The following is a 22,329-nucleotide window of genomic DNA, read 5'->3' on the forward strand; positions in this document are numbered from 1 at the left end:
TGCATACTTATGTATGTATGTACATATATATGAAGCATTTTTAATGTTATCAAAAATATTTTTTGTTGCATTAATTTTTTTTGGTAAAGCTAAGGAAATTTCTTTCAAAAAATATTGAAATTTTCTTCAAATATTATTAAAATAATTTTCAAAATTTTTTTAATTTTTTTCAAAAAAGTATTGAGTATTAATGGATAAAATATTAAATTTTTTGGAACTTTCTTGTATTCAAATCTTATGTCTGTTAAAATCGATTCTTCGTGAAGAAAAGACAATTGACTTACGTCAAAAAATATTATATTACATGTACATATCTTCATGTTCTATATACATATGTATATCAGATTAGTGTCTAATCAGTAGCGTAATCTTCAGACTCAGCTTGGATGTTCCGACAGGGTATGTTCTGACAAAGTAGTGTTAAACACATGTTAATAGTATGGTTGTATTGTTTGACTTTTTAGCGCGGTCTGATGACCATAATACATATGTACATATGTAAGTACATATGTATGTATGTTTGTATGTATGTCTGTTTGGCTGCAGTATAAGGTGCGTCGGCGTTGAAGAAGCCGTTGAAAAGTGTTGCTGACTGAAAGCAGTTGGAAAGTGTGACACGTGACGGATTTACGGATAAGATAAGTGAGCTTCAAATGCACTGGAGATGTTCTAATGAAGATTTACTTAGTATCATTAGTGTTATAAACAACATCACATTGTATGTATATACATACATAACTGGCACTTTAGTTCGGCTTATGGAAGATCTGTGCCTTTGTCTAATAGTTTTAAGAGCAATAAAAACTCAGCTAAAACCAAAATGCAAGCTGAGCGCTACAAATAACACACTTTTAACAACAAAACCTATATTTCAAGCCGTGCTTGATATAAAACATATTGTTTATTCTCGCTTAAGCTACCATTCTTCGCACGCACTCGCGCCACCGCCGCTTGCTCGCGCGCTCTCTGCATGCACAGCTGATGCTCTCAGCTCTTTTGTGCGAGAGCGCAACCCGTTAACCATCAACAGCCGCATTAACAGAGTTTTCCTTTCTTCTTTTCGGTCATTTCAGCCACTCATAGCGCGCCGTTGCGCTCTTGTCTCTTCTGCCGTGGGCGATCTTCGTTGGTCGGCGGCATGATTTCGTTGGACTGCGCGACTTTATGCTCTAGCTGCTAATATTGATGCATTTTCAACACAAACTCTAGCAACTGTAGTTCAGTCAAAATCGAGATACCGTTTCGAACGGACGAAAAACACGGCGATCGTCGCGCAAGCGAAACAACTTACAAAGATTATTGATAACAACAAAGAATGAGCATATATGGTGTGAAAAAAATTAGAATTCATTACAAAACAGAATACAAAAAAGCAAAAGAAAAGTAATCTAGCTACATTTACGTGTCTGTTTTTAAAAAGAAATATATTTCAAGCTTACTTGTGTGTGTGCAACAGTCTACGAATACAAAGTGTTTAGTGTAAAACAAAAATATATATACTTACATATTAATAAAATCCAATCAAGCCCAACCAAAAAACGACGATATGCCTATATATGTATATCACTAATTTATTACAAAGTCAACGTTAACGAGTGTTAAATAAGAGAAATTAAAAAATAAATTTAGAAGAAGAAGCAGTAAAAGTTACAAGTGGATCTGTGCAAAAGTGTAGAAGTGTTGCAATAAAGCAGTGAGTGTTAATCGTAAAGATCGGCAGATCGGCGTGAATATTTGAATTTCGAAATTTCCAGTGCGAAATTGTGTGAAATTTGGAAATAGCAAGCGATTTGTGGCTTTGTGTGCTTAAGCTATAGCAAAACAAAGCTGAAAATATTGTGACCTCAAAACGAAAAATCGGTAAGCAGCGCGAAGTCCAGAAATAATAACAGTTGTTGCGTCTTTTCGGCAAGAAAATGTATTTTTGAAGGTAAAATATATATTTACAAATGCATATGTACATAAGAGGGTGAATATTGAAAATAGGATTCGAAAAAATCAGCACATTTTTGCTAAAATATATTTTGTACATAATGAAGGCCAAGAAAATATACATATGTACATATATTAAACAAAAATTTAATACTCTGAATATTTGAAAAAAACTTTATTATCAAAAACAAAAAATTAAAACAAATATTGAAATTCTTATAGAATTTATTTTTTATTACTAAAGTTTTTATATTGGAAATTTAAAAAATTTTGTTTACAAAAACTCTTTAATTAAAATTGAATTCTGCATTTTTTAATTTAAATTTTTTTCATAAAACACTTGAAATTAAAAAAAATATTGAAATTCTTTGAAAAATGTATTGAAATTTTTATCAAAACGATATTGCATATTTCCAAAAAAATTTTTTTTTAATTTTTTGTTTAAAAATCTTCAGTTAAAAAAATATTAAATTTTTTTTCAAAAATAAATATTAAATTTTATATCAAAAAAGTATCAAATTTTTCATAAAAAAAATATTCATATTAAAATATTGTATGCAAATTTTTCACAAAAAAAACAATACTGAAATTTCTTTCAAAAAATACTACACCTTTTTAAATTTACATTTTTTTCGTAAAACTATTTATTTTTTAATTAAATTTTTATTGTAAAACTTTTCAAAAAATCATAAATTTTTTCAGTAAACCATTGAATTTTTTAACAAAAAAAGATTGAATGTTTAAAAAAAATCTTTAATGAAAAAACTATTGAAACTAAAAGAATATATGATATACATATGTATGTATGTATGTACATACGAGTATATGATCCGATATTGAAACTCTTTCAAAAACTTTTGCTTTTTTAATATTAAATTTTTTTTCAAAAAAATATTGAAACTCTCTTCAAAAACTTTTCAAGTTTTCACAAAATCATTGAATTTTTGATTAAAAAATTTTGAATATTAAAAAAATGTATTTTCAAAAAAACTGTTATATTATAATTAAAAAAGTATTGATTTTTTTATCAAAAAAAATATTGAAATTCTTTTCAAAAAATTTTAATTTTTGTCCAAAAATACATATGTATGAAATATTTAAAAACAAAAAACATTGAATTTATTTCAAAAAAATATTGAAATTTCTTTCAAAAATATTGCATTTTTTAATATTGAATATTCTTTTCAAAAAATTCCAAATTCGAGATTTTGTATTTCTTTTGCATTAATTTGCCGCATATTTAAGTAATTGCTACTTCGCGTTCCGCCACTGCAGTTTTCTTTTCTTATAGCGTTCTCCTTTGCTTTATGTATCGCATGCTCCGTCTCGGCTGTGGGAAGCGGATAAACCGCAATAAAACACTTGCAACAGCCGAGTTGCGGCAATGAAATGAAAGCGTAAACGAGGCAAAATAAACAAATTAATGTTTTATTTCATGTTCTTAATGTTATCAGTGGAAAGCAACAACAAAGTAGCGCCAACGCGCAGAGCGTAGTAAAGCCTGTATCACAATATTGGGCTGCTGCACTCAAGCGTGTCAATATGGCTTGCTTAAAGACAGCATTTGAGCTGAAGAAATTCTAAAATCGCTAATAAAAATCATATAATTTGTGAAAATATTGCGGAAAATTTGCGAAATTTTCAAAAAACATCGCGCTGCTTCACTTGCGAAAGCAACCACTAAAGTGTAGCGTGGGTGTAAGAGAGAGAGCGCGCGTGCTCTAGCACTGATAATAAGAAATGTTCGCTTCAATCGACTTACAAATTCTGTATAGTGTGCAATTAGCGCCGCAAATCAACCGCAAAGTCAAACAAAGGCGTATAAAAATCGTCTCACTAACTCTTGCCTAATCTTCGGTGCTCCCTTTTCGCCTCAAACGCTCATGTGCCGTCGCTTTGTTTGCGAATTTTGCATTGTTAATAAAGAAATTTCGTACGCGCTGACACAATTCGCAGCCGTATCACACTATTTGCCTTCGAAACCGGCAAAGTAAGCGTGTCTGCAAGCAATACCTACGCCACGCCGCCTCCCCCGAAAATACCTGGCCACCAGCGCGTAGTTTTTTTTCATTTCTTCTCCCTATCATAGTGTTGCTGCTGCCATGTTTCTTTATATATGTATTTTATTTTTTTTTTGTATTTATTATCTGCTAAGTTTTCGTGTTTTTTTTTTTTTTGAGTTTTTTCTGCTTTTTTGCACATGAATTTCGTGATGAAAGTTTTATTTCCCAGCGATTTAGTCAAATGATAAATTATTTAACTTAATAGCTTAATTCTTCTGCTTTTCTATTTATTTGCTAATATTTGGAGCAGCGTGGGTACCACTATTGCAGAGTTGTTGCTGTTTTTAATTGCTCGTGCTAGTGAGTTATGCTCTTAATCACGGTCGCAGCTGTTGGGAACGCATGAAGATCACCCGAAGATCTGATAAATCGCGCTGATTTCACATAAGCGCTTTATACTTTAAAAGATGAAAGTTAGTTTTGTTGTTGAAATGGTGTTGGCTGAAATATGTTGGTATATGTATGTAAAGAGGTTTGTGTAGAAATTATGTTTAGTAGCAAAATACTAATTAGGAAACTAGGCAAACCGTATTTTTGTTTTCCTTTTTGGATTACGTTAGTCATTCATATGGGAGACTATTAATTATAGCTTGGAGATACCCTATCAAATATGTATGTACTACATGTATGTAAATGATCTGCGTGACAAGCTGAGTCGATTTAGCCAAAGAGAATTTCGATATTGTATTGTATCCGTCTGTGTATACTCAACCTAGTCCCTCAGTTTTTGAGATACTGACCTGAAATTTTACACACTTTCTTTTTTCACCAAAAAGGTGCTCATTTGTTGGAACCGCCGACATCAAATCACTACAGCATATAGCTGTCAAACATACTAAAGAATCGGATTCAAATGCTTATATGGAAAACTTTTTCATTTGATAAGATATCTTCACAAAATTTGGCATAGATTACTGCCTAAGACAATATTATAAACTGCGAAGAAATTTTCCAGAGAGAATCACTACAGCGCATAGATTTCATACAAACTGGCCATTTGAAATCACATTTTTGTATGGAAAACTTTTTCATTTGACGAGATATCTCCAAGAAATTTGTCATGGGTTATAGCCATTGCAATCTCAGCAAAATTGTTCAGATCAGACCATTATAGCATATAACTGTCATACAAACTAAACGTTCAAAATCAAGTTCTAGTTAGAAATCTATTATATTTGTGAGTTAACCATTTTCGTTCTTTTTTATTGTCGTGTGTACTATGATAAATGTGCGTTTACTTTAAAATCGCTTAAGTCGACTTAAGCTAAATTGGATATTTTGATTTGTTTTCCAAATAAGTTTTTATTCAATTTTTCCGTAACAACTTTTAAATTTTTATTAAAAATCTTGAAACATCGACCACTACTAAGCTCTGCTAAGTTTAGACGTCTTTATTTTCATAATTTCTTTTTTTTTCTTGTACTCAAATTTTATTTTAACTCGTAGGTTCTTATACCTGTGATAGTAAAACAGTTTCGAGATTTTTTATTCAAAACTTTCAAAAATATTTCAATGAATAGTATTTTGAAAAAATTATCTTTTATTAATGTTATTTTTATAATATCACCGGTCAACAAAAGAAATATTTTTTTGGGGGTTTCTGTTCTCATGCTTTAATTCTGATTCTAGACATTGAAAAACACTTAAATATTAATCTTTAGTTCTTTAAGTTTGCTTTGGGCTGATCTACATCGATAAGTATATTTGGGGTTTAATACGAGAGAGCTCATATGAGCATAAAAGAAATAAAAAAAATATTCACTTTTGGACAGTAATTTCTTGTTATTTTACATTTATATATTATTGTTTATCACACATCTTGAATAAAAACGACTCTTGTATCTAAAAAAAGGTTTTATAATTATAATCTATAGTGAAATTATAGAAAAAATATAAAAACCATCGAAAAATTGCTCTAATTTCTACGAAAGCAAACTTTAACCGGAAAAATTTTTTTTCCTTATTTTTGTCATAAGAGAAACTAAAATTTAACATGTAGATGTCAAACCCAAAAAATCGTGCTGACCGGTGTATTTATAATTCTAAATTGAATTTTATTTTTAAAATATTAAATTTTTTATTTTATATCAAGCAGTGACTAATTTAATTTAGTATTTTAAAATAGTCACTGTTCGATATAAAATAAAAAATTTAATAAGTGGGGATAATTAATAAAGCACAAGAAAGGTAGAATACTTATATTTAGACGATTTAATTTTAATATTTGTTTGAGAGAACTGAAAATTTGCGCAAATTTTTTTTTTTTACCATAAATAAATGTGACTAATTCAACACATCATTAAAAATAAGTCAGATTAACGAATCGAGTTATTTTTAACTTGAAGAAGATGCATATATCGTGCATCTATTTACACATACATATGTACATATAAAAAATGGACTTTGGTTCAACCTAATTTATAAATTTAACGATGTGTGATTTTTTAGGTTTTATTTTTTTATAGTATACATACATATGTATGGTGGCAAATTTATATACAGTTGACAATTTTTAAAATTTAAATTAAAAAATATTTATTTTTTATTAAGAAAATAATGCATTTTTGTTTCATAAATTAAAATAATTCTAAAAATAATTTTTAACTTTTAATTTATAATTTTTAATAATATATTACTTTTAGAAAACTAAGTTTTAACTTCTAAAACTGAAAAAAAAAGCTGAAAATGTATCTCTTCATATACTTATATTCAATATAAAATTTTTAATAATAAAATAAAAAAAAACAATTTTTATCTTCTTAAAACTAAAAAATATTCGTTTTTTATTCAAACCTTCTTTCTTGTTTCAAAAATTTTGTCAAAACATTAATTTTTTTAACTCAATATTTTTAAAAAACTAATTTATATATTATAAAACCTAAAATATTTTTTTTTTCAGGAAAAAATTTTTTTTGTTTCAAAAATTAAAAAAAAAATATATTAAAAAAAATTTCAATGAAATATTTAAAAATAATAATTTTTGTCTTCAAATATTAAAATTAGATCAAAACTAAACGTTTCATAACTAATTTTCCAACATATAAATTTTATTTTGGAGATAGCAAATTTTTCTACAAATCCTAAGTAAATTGTCCTGAACAAAAAAAATTATATTTATTTCTTCCTTATAAGTTTAAAAAAATGTCAAAATAAAATTTTTTGAAAGAAACTGAAGTTCTTACAGCAAAAATAAAAAATAATTTATCCAAATTTTTTTTTAAATGTTTATTGAAAATTTATGTTTTTTTAACAAAATGAAAATTTGTCGTCAAAAAATATTAGTAGAAAAATTTTTAATGTTGTAATATCTTTGGCAGTGTAATTTTATGCTTTAAATATTAAAATTTAATTTTCAAGGCTAAACACAGTTCGTATTTCAACATATTAAAGTTTTTTCAAAATAGAATTTTTTTACGATATCAAAGTAAATTGTTTTAAAGAAAATTTTTTTTCGAATATACATATATATTTCTGTCTTCAAAAATTCAAAAAAATTGCATAATAAGAATTTTTGTTGTAAACTGAATATCTTGCAGCAAAAATTAAAGTATGCTCTTCTAAAAAAATTATTTTAATTTTTTAAGCATTGGTAAATGTTTAATTGTGTGCCCAAAAGTACGCTGACAAATTGAAATCTTTCGTTTCGTACTAAATTACTCAATGCAACTGGCGCCAACCACGCACACGTCACACCATTTGACCCCCCACCGGCGCCCAGCGACTACTCGCGCATGTTCAATGACCGACTCATAATTTTTCATAATTTTCAAAAGGCCAAATCACGGCTGGATTTCGAATATTGTGGCTGACAGCAATGCTGCTAAAATTTTACAAACACACACACAGTCACACTTGTCTACCAAATATTGTGTCATAAAGCATTAATTTTGCTTACAATAACAACAAAGAACAACTCATTCGTTCGGTAAAAGAGATGTATTCGAAATGGAAATATTAATAGATGCGGGGATTTTTGTGGGTATGTAATTGGGTTTGGTGTGGAGAGGGATGAATATTAAAAATTAATGAACTGAAAAAAAAGAATTGTGTTTTTTTCTTAATTTTTTATATACATATGTATATATGTATATGTATATATTTTTAAATTTTTTTAATATTACTATATTAATTTTTTAGTTTCAAAAAGTAAAATATTTATAAGAACAAAGCACTTTTATTTTTAATCATATAACATATTTAGAAAACTAATTTTTATCTTCTTAAAACTAAAAAATATTCGATTTTTATTCAAACCTACTTTCTTGTTTCAAAAATTAAAACGTTTGTCAAAACATGAATTTTTAAATAACTAATTTATATATTATTAAAACTAAAATATTTTTTCCGAAAATATTTTTTTTTGTTTCAAAAATAAAAAAAAAATATTTCAAAAAATTTTAATGAAATATTTAAAAAATAATAATTTTTATCTTCAAATATTAAAACTTCATCAAAATTAAACGTTTCATAGCTAATGTTCCATCATATCAATTTTTTTTGGAGAAAGCAATTTGTCTACAAAACCTTGAGATAGTTTTTCATTTTATTTCACCAGCAGAGAAAATATGCTCTATTAACAAATAAAAATTAAAAAAAAATTAAAAAATTTTGGAAATTTAAAAATTTGTAAAAATATAAAAAGTTGAAAAAAATTTAAAAAAAAGTAAAAAAAAAACGTTTAAAATGTATTATAAAAAAAATTTATGCAAAAAGTAAAAAAAAAAAAATGTTTTACTTTTGTTTTTAAATTTAAATAAAAAAATTTAAAAAGAAAATTGAAACAAAAATTAGTTTTTTTTAATTTTTTTTTATTTTTTATTTTAGCATATTTTCTTTCCTTGAGAAATAAAGTCAAAAACTATCTCAAATTTCTTCAACCACATGCATATGTACATACATACACATTTAAATATTTCTGTATATTCATACATATGTATGTATGCATCTATAGCCCCAGCTCATGTGCTCATTATACAAAATTTGCCCCACTTCGTGCCTTCATGTTACAACAACAGCAGCAGCAACAACCAAATGCTCGTTCCGTAGTCGAATCGCCTAAATAACTCAACTCCAGCACTCGTTGAAGCGCTCAATACTTAGTTTATTGACACGCTCACTTACGAGTGCACTTGCACTCCCCCAATTGGGTGAAATTCTATTAAATTGAATGCTATCGCACATACTTTCACACTGCACGCACACAAATTACTATTTGGGAGCTTTAAGGCTTTAATGAAAGCTGCTGCAGCCAGCCAGACTAATGCGAGCTTTCCATTGGCTTTAGTTTTCCGAAATTTCCACAATTTAATTGAAATTAATGCCCGCTCTGCCACATAAATTCCATTAAATTTTAGTGAATCCACAACTACAACTACAATGCTGGTTTATTGTAAGCAATTGTGTGTGTGTTGAGCTTTCATTAAGTGAAATATAAATTTTTGTTAAATTTTTGGCATTTTCATCAACGGAAATTAAGTAATTGAGTTGAGTACTGCAAGCTATTATCTAAAGTTAATAAATTTTATTTATTGTGAGAAATTCCAAAAATCACTGAGAATATCATGAAACCGTTATAAATGATACAAAACAATAATTTATAGGGAAATATTTGACACAAAAATACTCACAGCATACGTACATTATTTCAGAAAGTATTTGTAATCGTTTCAAGTATAAGCACTTAAGACTTTCCGAGAAGTCTGATTACTTGCTTGACTACCTGCGGATGGCCACGCAGCGCTTATTGAGTGTGTTGCATGTTGTTCAGATGCATTTATCAACAGATAAACAAAGCAACATACGCATACGCATATGCCTCTATAAATGTGTATACATATTCTTATGTATATATACCATAAATACATATGTACATTCATATATAAGTATATATGCACGTGTGTGTGCAATTTTAGCACTCTCAAGATGCTGACATTTCGCATTTCTCTGCTTGTTGTATAATACTCAAGGTTATTGCTGATTACTCTGTTATCGTAATATCGTGATAACAGTTAACAATGTACCTACAAATAATTGTGTAAGCGTGAGGCTGGGAAATAATTTATTTTCAACAATATTTACATGGACATGCAATTATGTGCTCAACGTAACAGCTGTTATGCGGTAGAATGCCTATGGTCAATCGGCCGGCGATAAGATGAGCGAGATAACGCAACTGTGTTGCTATGCGTCATGTGTGCAAACACTTAATTTTCTTCAAAAGACTTTGAAGTTTGCTTTTATAAACATTTTATGTGACGCCTTTTCTGTGATGCCGAAAAGATGTATGCATCTTTGGGGTGCACAAAATTACTTTTTGATATTGTATAAAATTAGCAACTTTTTTACCGCTAAAGTGATCTTTAACCCATAAAATTTTCACCAATACTATTAAACTGCGATAGTGGACTTTAACGATGTAAAACCAATCTTGGAATTAATTTCTTTATGGACCACAACAAAACCAGTTACTAAATTTTTCTGTTATAGTCGACTTTAACCCTGAAAGTTTTTAATATTTTTTTGCTCTAGTGAGTTTTAACCCTTACAAATATGACTAGGGTTTTATAGAACATTTTTCTGCTTAACCCTTGAAATATCTACCATTACAGTTATTAAATTAAACTGCGACAGTCAACTTAAACCCTTGAATTTTTACGATATCTTCTTGCTGAAGTGAACTATAATCATTGAAAGTAGGACTAGGATTTTCTGCAACATTTATCTGCTGCAGTGGGCTTTAACCCTAGAAATATTTACTATTACTATTGTTAAATTAAACTACTATAGTGAACTTTAAACTTTGAAAATTAACAATATTTCTCCGCTAAAGTGAACTTTAACCCTTGAAAATATGACCAGGGTTTATACAGTATTTACTCTTGAAAATTTCGCTTATCGGTTTTTGGCTTGCCTCATCATAAGACAAATTGTCAAAAACATGTAAAAAGCACTTACAGATATTGAAGCTCCGTTGAAGGAAGCGATCAAAAGCACTGAAAATAAACAAAAAGAGTTAACAATGAATGTTTGCACATTATTTTTCTAATAATAATATATTTTTGTGACAATATAAGTACTTTCGTTGCGTTTGCACTTAAAAAAAAAAAACAAAAAAAAGATTGGGAGATAGTAGGAAATGAGTATTGCCAACTACTTTAAAATTACAATATTTGGTAATTATTTCTGGAATGGTTTAACCCAGGTGGAGCTTCGTTAATCGATTCGGCTAACAATCATCGTGTTTTGTAAACATGGTATAAATAGCGAAGCCCGTCCAGGGTTAAGTTTTATGTCTACATCATCTGCAAACTAAGTTTAAGTTATTACAGCAGTAACACCCACCATGTGCTTATTGAGCTAAACTAATTTTTGAACGATTTTAAATGACCATAAGCCTAAAGACAGCAAAAACAAACTAACTTTCCTAAATTTGTTTAACGAAATTATAAAAATTATATTTTGATATAAACTAAAAATAATTTTCTTCTATTCGGCTAACTGTGGAGAGTAGCGAATCGAACAAACAACTGGTATAAATCAACGAAATTGGCGTAATCAGTTTGAGATAGTTTAGTCAAACATTTAATACACCCTAAAAATCTATCAATACACACTCTGTTATTGAAACTCTAACTAGATCACTTTGTTATTGCTTTCTTATGCGAAAGTTGTTTTTTTTTTATTTTTGACAAGAGAATAGTGTTCACGCATAGCGAAGAGAGAAGTGTCTAAAAAAGAGCTCAAATTAGTTATTCAATTACTTTAGAAGTGTTAATTTGCCTTTCCTTGCTTTGGATTTTGCCTTTGAAACATCTATGCTGAGCCTAAGTAATCAATGAAACTTAAGCAATACGATCAAAGCTTTTTTTCAAGGCATATTGCAATTTATTGGCACTAGTATTCATAAGTATTTATATATGTATATACATATATGTATATAAACATATACATATAAATGGTTCAGTTGATGTTCCGCACTTTCTATTGTATCAGCTGATTATTGATCACAGAAAATAAGCAAAATCTGCGTAATTTAAATACACACATATTTATGAGAGCTCTTGGTATTCGACTAATCGACTAACCGGATTAACCGGATAGGCTCGATTAATATATTTACTTTGCAGTATCCGGCTAGTCGTAATTTGTCGGCTATTCGATTAACAGTTCGTTGTCGACAATTGAAGTTAAAGATTGCATTCACTTGCCAAACAGAAAAAACGTTTTTTAAACATTTTTTCTAAAGAGCCGTTTAATTTAACAAATAAATAAATAATGAACCTCTATAGAATTATATGTACTTTAATGTTCGGCAATTAAATTTAGAAAAATTTTGGATTCCTTTGAACAAAATAACGGCTTCTTTAAGAATCCAGGCGGTTTTTGTGGAAAAAATAAAAAAAAAATACAATTCGAGTAGCTGAAAAAAACGAAATTGTTATTCAAAATCATATATCTTTGATCCTCGTTATTAATGTTATTTGAAAACATATTTCTTCGATCATTTTCAAGACGAATATGTGAACATTTGAAAACGATCGTTCCAACCATTTCGAAGAAATTTTCCTCACCAATTATAAAAACAAACTTTCGATTTTTTTTTTTCAATTTCGCGAGCCGACTATACTGAGTTAAAACCAGTTTTATAAGTACACTCAATTCTCATTAACTCTATATGTCGGATTTAATGTATCAATTTTCCTAATTTGAATATTCTGAAATGTACTTACATATATACTGTAGCCATTATAAAATTAATGTAGCCTTATTCCTTCGTCTGTTTAAACTCGAACTACTTCTTCAATTTCTGAGATATCGATCTGAAATTTTCCACTCGTCCTTTCTTCTCCAAGTACATATTTATGTGACATAATCTCTAATATTCTAATCCTTGCTGAAAAACCTTTTCATTTGACTAGATGTATTTGGTACAAATAATAATAAATAATATAATTTGCTAAGAAATTTTTCAGATCGAATCACAATACTTATAGCTGGCATATAAGCTAGCCGATAAAAATCACATTATTGAATGGAAAACTTTTTTATTTAGAGGAATATCTTCACAAAATTCGGCATGAGTTGTTATCTGAAGCAACGCTACAAACTAGAAAGATATTGTTTAGATCAGACGTTTATAGCATATACCTGCCATGCAAACTAACCAATCAAAATCACATTATTGTGTCAAAATCTTTTTCATTAGACCTGGATTATTTTCTAAAGCAAAGCTATAGTCCCCGTGTAAATTATTCAAATGGAATCTCTATAGCATGTAGCTGCCATACAAACTGACTAATTAAAAACGCATTCTTGTATGGAAAACTTGTTCATTTAGCGAGATGTCTTCGACATTTTCGGCGTGAATTAATACCAAAAGCAACAGTGCAGTTTCCGAAGAAATTTTCAAGATCGGACTATTTCAGCGTATAGCTGGCATGCAAACTGAGCGATCAAACTCAAGTCTTGGTATGAAAAACTTTTTCAGTTGACGAGATATCTTAACGAAATTTGGTGTAGGCTAATATCCGAAGCAACGGTATGTTCTCCAAAGAAATTGTTCAGATCAGACAACTATAGCATATAGCTGCCATACAAAATGAGCGATCAGAATTAAAAAAAAATACTTTGGGTACCCATTTTTTTTTTAATTTTCTGGCGCAATTTACTATCAATTTTAATAGATTTTATCAAATCATCCATATTGTGATAGTTTTTTGAGTGTTTTTGTCATGCGTTTGACTACCTTGGCAATTAATGTATTGTTAATTTCATTTACATTAAACAAAAGTATTAAAATATCATTTAGATTCATGTATTAATAACATATTACCAAATACCGAATACGAATATCCGTAATAAATTTCATGCAAAAGTCTAGCGTGTCTGCTGTCAGACCTACTTGTTCTTTATTTCTATTATTTACAGTCTTTATTTGCAGCAGCAATATTAAGCCATCCAACCTGTGAACTCAAATTGACACGTTATTAAACACACACACGCATGTAAGTGCCTACTTACATACATTAACATATGCTTAAGCGCGATAAATACACACGCCTGGGAAATGTAATGAAACAGACAACACTTTAATTTGCATTCAATTGCACTCAAAAGTTATAATAATGTTGCCGACATGCCCACTGACTGCTAGTAAGCAATATTTTGTTGTTTGTTCTCTACTTCGTTGTTGTTGCTGTTGCTGTTATTGTTTTAATAGCAGCTGAGAACAATGACTTCATTGAAGTTGCAATTATGACTGTCCTACTCAGCTTTGCACGCAGCTAAAATTCCGCCGCAGCTGCACACATAATGAGTATGTGTATATGTGCATGTGTGTATGTGTTGTTGTAGTATATACATACATATATAAGTATATAAATGTGTATATAAGCACATGTTGTTGCTTGCATTGAGCATTGAATTGCCACATACAATAACACACTACACAAAAATCGTTGCGCCGTACATTTTTCGTTTGTTTTCTGTTGTTTGTTGTTGTTATTATTGTTTTTGCCAGTGTGTGTTTGCATTATGTTTTAATTATCATGATTATGGGCTCATTTGATTATGTTGTTTATTTTCATTGCAGCCGCATTAAACGGCAGTTACAATAGCAACAACAACAACAACTACTAAAGCAACAACAGCATCCACACACATATCCACAACCATTGATATGTGTCATCTGCGCTGTCAATTCGTCTCTGTGTGCGTGTGCCAAAGCGCCCAAAGCTAGTCGCCGGCAACAGTAGCTTCAGCAATGAAATCAAAATAAAAACAACAACAACGAAAACAAACACCAGCAAATGACAGGCAAAAAGAAAAACGAAATTGCAGCAGTAATAACAATAATAAAGGCAAAGCAAATCTGTTTCGCATCGCCAAATGCCGCGCACATATGCGCTCCGCCGCTCGCATGCTTGCATGTGTGTGCGCGTGTGTGCAGCTTGTGGCGGCCGCCTGTCACGCAGCGCTTACGCTGTGTAGCAGGCAAAATGGAGCGCCATTTACTTAGTTTTTTGCCATAATTACTGCTAACCTCTTTGCTCCGGCACATCTGAGTCGCAGTGAGCGGCTCATCAGCCAGATGAAAAAGCAACAGCAACAACTACAGGCACACATGTGTCTGTGTTTATGCCCATATTTGCGCTCGCATTTAGCTTGCGGCTGTGCAAAAATACATTTCTATATCCGCACTTCCTGTTTTTCCTTGCCAGCTTGCTTTTGGCCTTTTGCTTTTCTGTTTGGCTTTTGCTTTGTTTTGTTTTGTTTTGTTTTGTTTATTCGTTGTTGCTTCTTTTTTCGCTTGCATAATGTGCACTCTGTTTTGCTGCTACACGCATATGGTATGGTGCCACAGCTGTCTGTCGGCCTACAAATGTCGCTCGAAGTGTCTTGCTGTCTGGCTGTGTGTTGGTGTCAGCGCGTTTTGTGCTTACGAGGGGCGGTAAATAGTTATGAAGTGTGGGTATGTCGGCAGCTCGTAACCGACATTTTATTTATTCAACCGGTTTTCACAGTTTTTAAGCCAAACTTTATTAAAAAGAGGAACTCCGAAATATTTAGTGCATTTTATTAAGTACTTCTCTTTTTAAGGGCACACCTAGTGTGACAACATAGAAAAGACGATTTTTGAGAATTTGGCAAAAGCTATTGTATCAATTGCTTTGAATCCTGAAGGGTTTCTGTATATGCATTTTAAAAATACGCAGCAGAGTCATAGCCGATCGCCAACGCCGCCTGTAAGATTAGCTGTTGTTGCTCCTCCTCTCTTGGCTGGTAAGTCTCCGGTTGGTTGTCATCGAGATTACCTAACGATTCGGGTCAGGAGGATGCGTAGCAACCCAGCTGCCGTGAGTTCCAGTAATGATGACAAGCCTAACATAAAACTTAACGATCTAAACGGGCTTAGATCCCAGAAATAACAGTGCTTGGCCGGGTAAAATCAGAGTTAGTTCCGGAAATGTAGAACCAGCTGTGGTGACTCTTTTCCTTCCAACGAAATGAAAAAAAAACGTCGGCTCCAATAGATCTTGTTCGTACAAAGACCTAAAGTCTAAAAATAATTTAAAAAAAAAACAAAAAGTTGGATTTATTCAAAATGTTAGTAACTTTTGGCGTGCAAGAATTGGATTTTTGATCAGATCAAATAATGGGTAGCTGATTGTATGGAGAATTGCTCATGTATTACAGAACATGCAGAAAACTCATATTGAAATATGATTATCATAACATTAAATCATGACATAAGATATCTAAGTTCGTACCTACTCACATTACAAGAAAACTTTCTAATTTCGTAGTAGAAACAAGCAAAAATAAGTAACTTCGGTTGGATCAAAGCTATAATACCCTTCACAGATGTAAAAAAATGCTTACGAGCTCTTGACTCCGATCGTTCAATTTGTATGACATCTACAAATAAGCTATAGTCGTCGGATATCGGCGGTTCCGACAAAAAAGCTGCTTCTTAGAGAGAAAATAACGTGTGTTGCATTTAAGATTGAGGTCTTAAAACCTACAAAACTAGTTCGCATATTTTGTACTCAAATGGTATTCTTCGATGACAGTTTGAACGGTCGAAAGAATTTCGGAATGCACTATTCCTCGATATACGAAGAAAACTGCCAACATAACCTTGATTTTTGACCTGCTTTGAAGTGATTTTTCGACTTCGACTCACTTTTGCCACAGTAATCGTCCAATTGATCGTCCGGGTCGTGAGCATAGGTCAAACTCGGAAAACATTGCTTCACAGATGTTAATGCTACACTGTTTTCGAAGATTTGGTGATTTTGGAATCAATATTACTTTCACTTTTCCGCGGCCTGACACATACAAGGCGTTCCTAGACTTAAGTCCATATGATTTGTAGTTATTTCTAACATGCAAAGAGTTTGTTACCATCGAAACATCAAAAAAGTACACAAAATAATTTTGGATGACCGTAAAGTGAAGTTGTTCGAGATAGCAGGCACTCTAGTGATATCAACTGAACGGGTACATCATATCACAAACGAATATTTGGGTATGAGAAAGTTCTGTGTGAGCTCACTCTTGACCACAACCAACGATGAGGTGATGATTCGGAGCAGTATTTGGAAATGTTCAAGCCTAATAAACACCAGTTTTGTATCGACATATGACAATGGTTAAAGCATGGCTGCATCATTTCAGTACGAAGTCCAATCGACAATCATTAAAGGGGACTGCACACGATGAACCCGCTCCCTAGCGTGATAAAACACAAGTGTCGGCTAGCAAGTTACGGTGTCGGTATTTTGGGATACGCATGGAATAATTTCTATTGACTACGTTGAGAAAGGAAGGATGATCAAGAGTGATTATTACATAGCATTATTGGACCGCTTGAAGTACGAAATTGCTGAAAAGCGTTCGCATATAAAGAAGTAAAAAGTGCTTTTTCGCTAAAACAATGCCACCTGTCAGAAGTCGGTGAAAACAATGGTAAAAATGTATGAATTGAGCTTCGCATTGTTTCTGCATCCAATGTATTCTCCAGATCTGGCCCCCAGCAACTACTCCCTGTCCTCAGATCAGAAAAGAACGCTCGCTGGGATTGAATTTTCCTTGAAATAAGAGGTTATCGCGGAAACTGAGGTTTATTTTGAAGCAAGGGATAAATCATACTGCAACAATGGTATCGAAAAGTTAGAGAGTCGGTATAATTAGTGTATCACCCACGAAGGAAGCTATGTTGAATAAAAAAAGCGACTTTTGCCAAAAAAAGTGTTTACTTTGGTATGGCGAGGACTTTTTAATTGACCTGTTACACATATATGTATGTTTACAATAGTACATGTAAATATATTTATTTGTATAGGTGTGAGATCAAATTATTAAAATACTTTGCACGTATTAAATGTAATTAGAATTTACGGTTACTCGGTAGCCACACTCTCAAAGAAGCAAAAAAGAGAGAATATTACGGATTACAAAGAATATGGTGGAGATAATGGGTGTCAGCTAATTTAAACCGATTTAATGGCTTCAAATACATTTGTATATGTGGCACAGTCATATATACATACATACAAACATATACATATGTACATACATAGAATTTGCGCTCGGTTTATAATTTCCATAGGCGATCAACTGTTGTTGCTGCTATAATTTTTGTTTTATGCAAATAAGCGTGAAAATGAGGAGCGCGCAACGAAATATCACTCGAAACGCACACGCATATGCCAACAACAACATATACACCAAATATAGATACAAATACATATGCAAATGTATGTACTGTGTACCTCCATGTAGATTATACAAAGGTGAATTAGAATTTCCCATAAAAATTCGCAGGAAGAAGCGGCAAACGCAGAAGGCAGCCAGCAAGCAGCAGCAATAACACCAGCCAACCCGCAGCAAAGTCAACACTATCGGAACAACAAACACACACATACATGCATATATGTATGCAGGTAGAGTGCGCTACTGATGTGGGGAGTGCGGACGGTTTGGACAAGTAACGCCAAAGTCACGCTAGTCGCGTTGCGGCTAAATTAGTAGCTAGCGCGGTTGTTGTATTTGTTGTTGTTGTCATTGACCAGCACCAACTACACCACCAATGAATTAGAGTGACAGACCGTACATAATAAAAGCAGCAACAGCAACAAATACTCACAGAACGATAAACCAAATCAGTCAGCGAGGCATGACTGTCGGTTAGCAGCGGCAAAACAACAACAACAACATACAGAACATATCACCATGCCAGGGCAAAAAAAATGGAAAAAGAGCAGAATTAAATAAATAACACAGTGTTAAAATAAAAAAAATTAAAAAAGTAATGAAAAAATGTAAAAAAAAGGAATAAAAAAATCAAGTCCGATACACAAACCAATAAAATAATGGAGAAGAGCCTGAAACAAAAACATGTTGTGAATAAAAAAGTGTAAAACATATACAAAAACAAAGCACAACAACTAAATTTTAAAGCTTCCGGTTTATGGTGTTGCTGGGTACTCTGTAGTCAATCGCCTCTTACGCCTACCAAACGCGCATTTAGAAGCTTAATGGTCCGCCAACCGACAAGCCGACCAGCACACACACATAGAACGACACACACATACACACATATACATATATACACGTATAAATATATATACATAGCTACTTACCGTCAACCGCCCCATCACACGCCAGCAGACACGATTTATTAGTCTACAATGTGACGGAGCGGCCTGATGGACAGACTGACTGACTGGCTTGGTGGCGCGGTGAGACGTTCGTTTCGCTCGGTTCGGTTCTATGTTTTTTTAATACACAGCGTCACATTCTAATGGCACGTCGCGTCGTGTTGCAAGTCGGGAATCGGACATGCACACAAAAAAGTAACATGAGGAAGAGCAATAAAGCGGCAAAAGGAGGCAAAAAATAGTAGTGTATGTCGGTAACTAGTCACACACGCCAACGTTCGTCGACACTTTGACGAGCCGTTGAACCTGAGCGGCAAATAAATTGGTTGGAAAATTTGTTGCTGCTTGGATTGACAATTTCGATTTGGTTGCCACAAGCACTTCAAATTAAATAAAATGGAATTGAACGAAATTAAAATAAAAAAATAAATTAACATTTAATAAAAAGATAGGATAAATTAAATGAAAGTAGATCAAAGGCGAATGGAAAAATTAAAAAACAAACTTTATTTGAATTCTTTTTTTATATTGAACAAAAAAAGTGTTAATCTCGGCTGCACTGAACAGGTGCATTTCTTGTAGCATCAAGGGGTATAAAAATGTATATGTTATAACGATCTGAACAATTTATTCAGAGATTATTCCGTTACTTTGAATATTAGTCCACGTCGAATTTCATTAATATATCGTTTCATATAAAAAAGTTTCTAATATAAGGACTTCAGTTGGATCGGTCAGTTTGTATGGCAGCTATATTTTATAGTGATCCGACCTGAACAATTTTTCCGGGGACTAAACCGTTTCTATAGCCAACATCTCGCGCCAAATTTCGTGTAGATATCTCGCCAAATGGAAAATATTTGCATACGATCTTTTGATTCCCATCTTGCAGTTTATATGGCAGCTATATGTTATAATACTCTGATCTGAACGAGTTTTTCAGAGATTGTACCGTTGTCTTAGGAAATAATTTGACCCAAATATCATGGAGATATTTTGTCAATTGAAAAAGTTATTCATGCAAAGACTTGGTTTATGTCGATCTGTTTGTATGGGAGCTATATGTTATAGTGGTCCGATCTGAAAACTTTCTTTGGAGATTATATCATTTACTTGGACAATAACTCTTGGCAAATTTCATAAAGATATCTTTTTAATTGAAAAAGTTTTCCATACAAGTACTTGAGTTCGACGGTTCAGTTTGTATGACAGCCCTATGCTATAGTTGTCCGATTTCAACAATTTCTTTAGCAAACGTAGCGATATTTTAAAAAATAATTTGAGCAAAATTTTGTGAAGATATCTTGTCAAATAAAAAAGCTTTGCATACAATGACTTGATTTAGTTCGATCAGTTTGTATGGCAGCTATATGATATAGTGTTGCGATATTGGTGATTCCGATAAATTAACAGCCGCCTAGGCAGAAAAGGCTGTGTACAAAATTTCAACTCGTTATTTTAAAAACTAACTAACGTATATACAGACAGACATATGTACATAAGTAGAGGTATGACTAAATCGACTTAGCGCGTCACCTTCTTCAAAGTATAATAAAATAGAAATTGTTAGAAGCAAACAAAATGACATGCAAAGTTATACCTGAGTAGAATAAAATAAAATCAAAAAGTGACAGAAATACAAGCGGTTTCATGTCTAAAGTGAAATTTATTGAAAGAAATCGCAACAGAAACAAAAAAGAGCTTAAGAAGTTGAGATATTAGAAAAATTTGCTGCATCGCCGTGCTTAAAAAACATTCCTAACATAGCCAAATAAACAGCAAACAAATGAAAACAGTTCTCATACACTCAGACACATATACACACAAACACAGCTATCTATGGCCAAGCGATCACTCCATCCAACTCATCCACGGCACATTTTGAGACACCGCGGGCTGGCAAATTTGCATGTGGCAATTTAATTTACTTATCTACGCCTTAGATCGCCAGCCACGCTTGCCGCTTCGTCGCGCCAAAGAACAGCGCATTAGCGTTTATGGCGCTTTCCAATGTGATTTCTTTCAAAGCCAAAATGCTTTGTGGCGCTCATACCCTTTACTTTGCCTTGATTTGTTTTTCGCCGCGCGCTATTAGACGGTTTTGCTTTCATTGTGGCACAAATCGCAATAATTTTTTGCCTGCAAAGTATTTCATTCTATTTTTTTTTTCCATTTTTGTTTGTTATTGTTGTTGTGCGCCGCATGTTACACTAATCTGGGCATTGCATCGCGCTGTTGCAAGTGCGCCAGCTCATGCGGCATCTTGATGTTGATGCAACATGCTGGCGCCAGTGCAAATTTAATTTAACTCCTTTTTTGTTTTGCTTTCAATTTCGTTCGTTTGCTTTTCTTTTGTTTGTGTGTGTGTTTTCCGCTCATTTTTGCATTTCTGCTGGCAAATTTAAATGCAGCACAGGATTAAACTATTAGAAACGCTTACCAAATGCCAAAGCCACACACAGGCAGTCGGGCGCGCACGCTCGCTCGTTTGGCGCTCCCAGTCCGACAGTCAAACGGTCGCAATCGCAGTTATACTCGGTCCCAGTTGGGCCGTCAGTCCAGTTTCGGAAAGTTTCATTTGCTCGCACTGCTGCGTCGCTGCTGTTGTACTTCTCCACACCCCGCTGCCGCCTCTTGCAGTCAGTGAGTCAGTTAGTTGCGAGTTAGTTGGTTGGTTAGTGTGTCGGTTAGCCAAAGTTGGTTGGCGCAGCGCGCCGTTTGTTCGTACGCTTGGTCGACTGTTCGTTCGCTCTGTTGCTGCAGCTGCTTTCGTGGATTTTATCTGCTGGGAACCCTTCATGTTTTTGTGGCGCTTGCTTCGATTGGCAGCAGCAAAGTCAGTTGCTTAGTTGGCGTCTGCCGTTTGGGCGCACTACCTTTGGTCAGATTTCAGTTCCTTTGTTGTTTTACTGGCCATTGTGCATATTAGTGTTGTTGTTGTTGCTGTTGGTTTTGTTGTAGACAAAATTTTCTTTAATCGCGATGCACGTTTTCCGCTTGCACAATCAAAGCATATACTAACATATTTTCCTCTTCCATATTCCCAACGTTTGCAGGTCCAGGCAGCTGGGCCCACAGGCCACCTGATTAGTGAGGTTAGGGCGAAAAATTATAAATGTTGTCGTTTTTGTGTACGTGAGTGTGTGTGCCCGGGGCTTGGACTATTGTAT

The 22,329-nt window shown here is 32.6% G+C and overlaps 2 protein-coding genes across 3 annotated transcripts in view; one reads left to right on the top strand and one right to left on the bottom strand.

Annotated features, from left to right (window-relative positions):
• Positions 1-22,329, bottom strand: part of LOC120774603 — a 439,267-nt gene that overhangs the window by 36,729 nt on the left and 380,209 nt on the right. Inside the window, exon 5 of the mRNA XM_040104333.1 lies at positions 10,950-10,987. Within this exon, the coding sequence (XP_039960267.1) occupies positions 10,950-10,987 (38 nt within the window). The remainder of the gene's footprint in view (positions 1-10,949; positions 10,988-22,329) is intronic.
• LOC120773679 (protein folded gastrulation) overlaps positions 1,149-22,329 on the top strand; it is a 90,286-nt gene continuing 69,105 nt past the window's right edge. The window contains exon 1 of one of the 2 annotated variants that reach the window (XM_040102710.1): positions 1,149-1,930. The gene's annotated coding sequence lies outside the window, so the exon portion shown is untranslated. The remainder of the gene's footprint in view (positions 1,931-22,329) is intronic. The other variant, XM_040102711.1, reaches the window with a different exon arrangement.

This window comes from Bactrocera tryoni, chromosome 4 (assembly GCF_016617805.1).
Source record: "Bactrocera tryoni isolate S06 chromosome 4, CSIRO_BtryS06_freeze2, whole genome shotgun sequence".
Taxonomy (NCBI): domain Eukaryota; kingdom Metazoa; phylum Arthropoda; class Insecta; order Diptera; family Tephritidae; genus Bactrocera; species Bactrocera tryoni.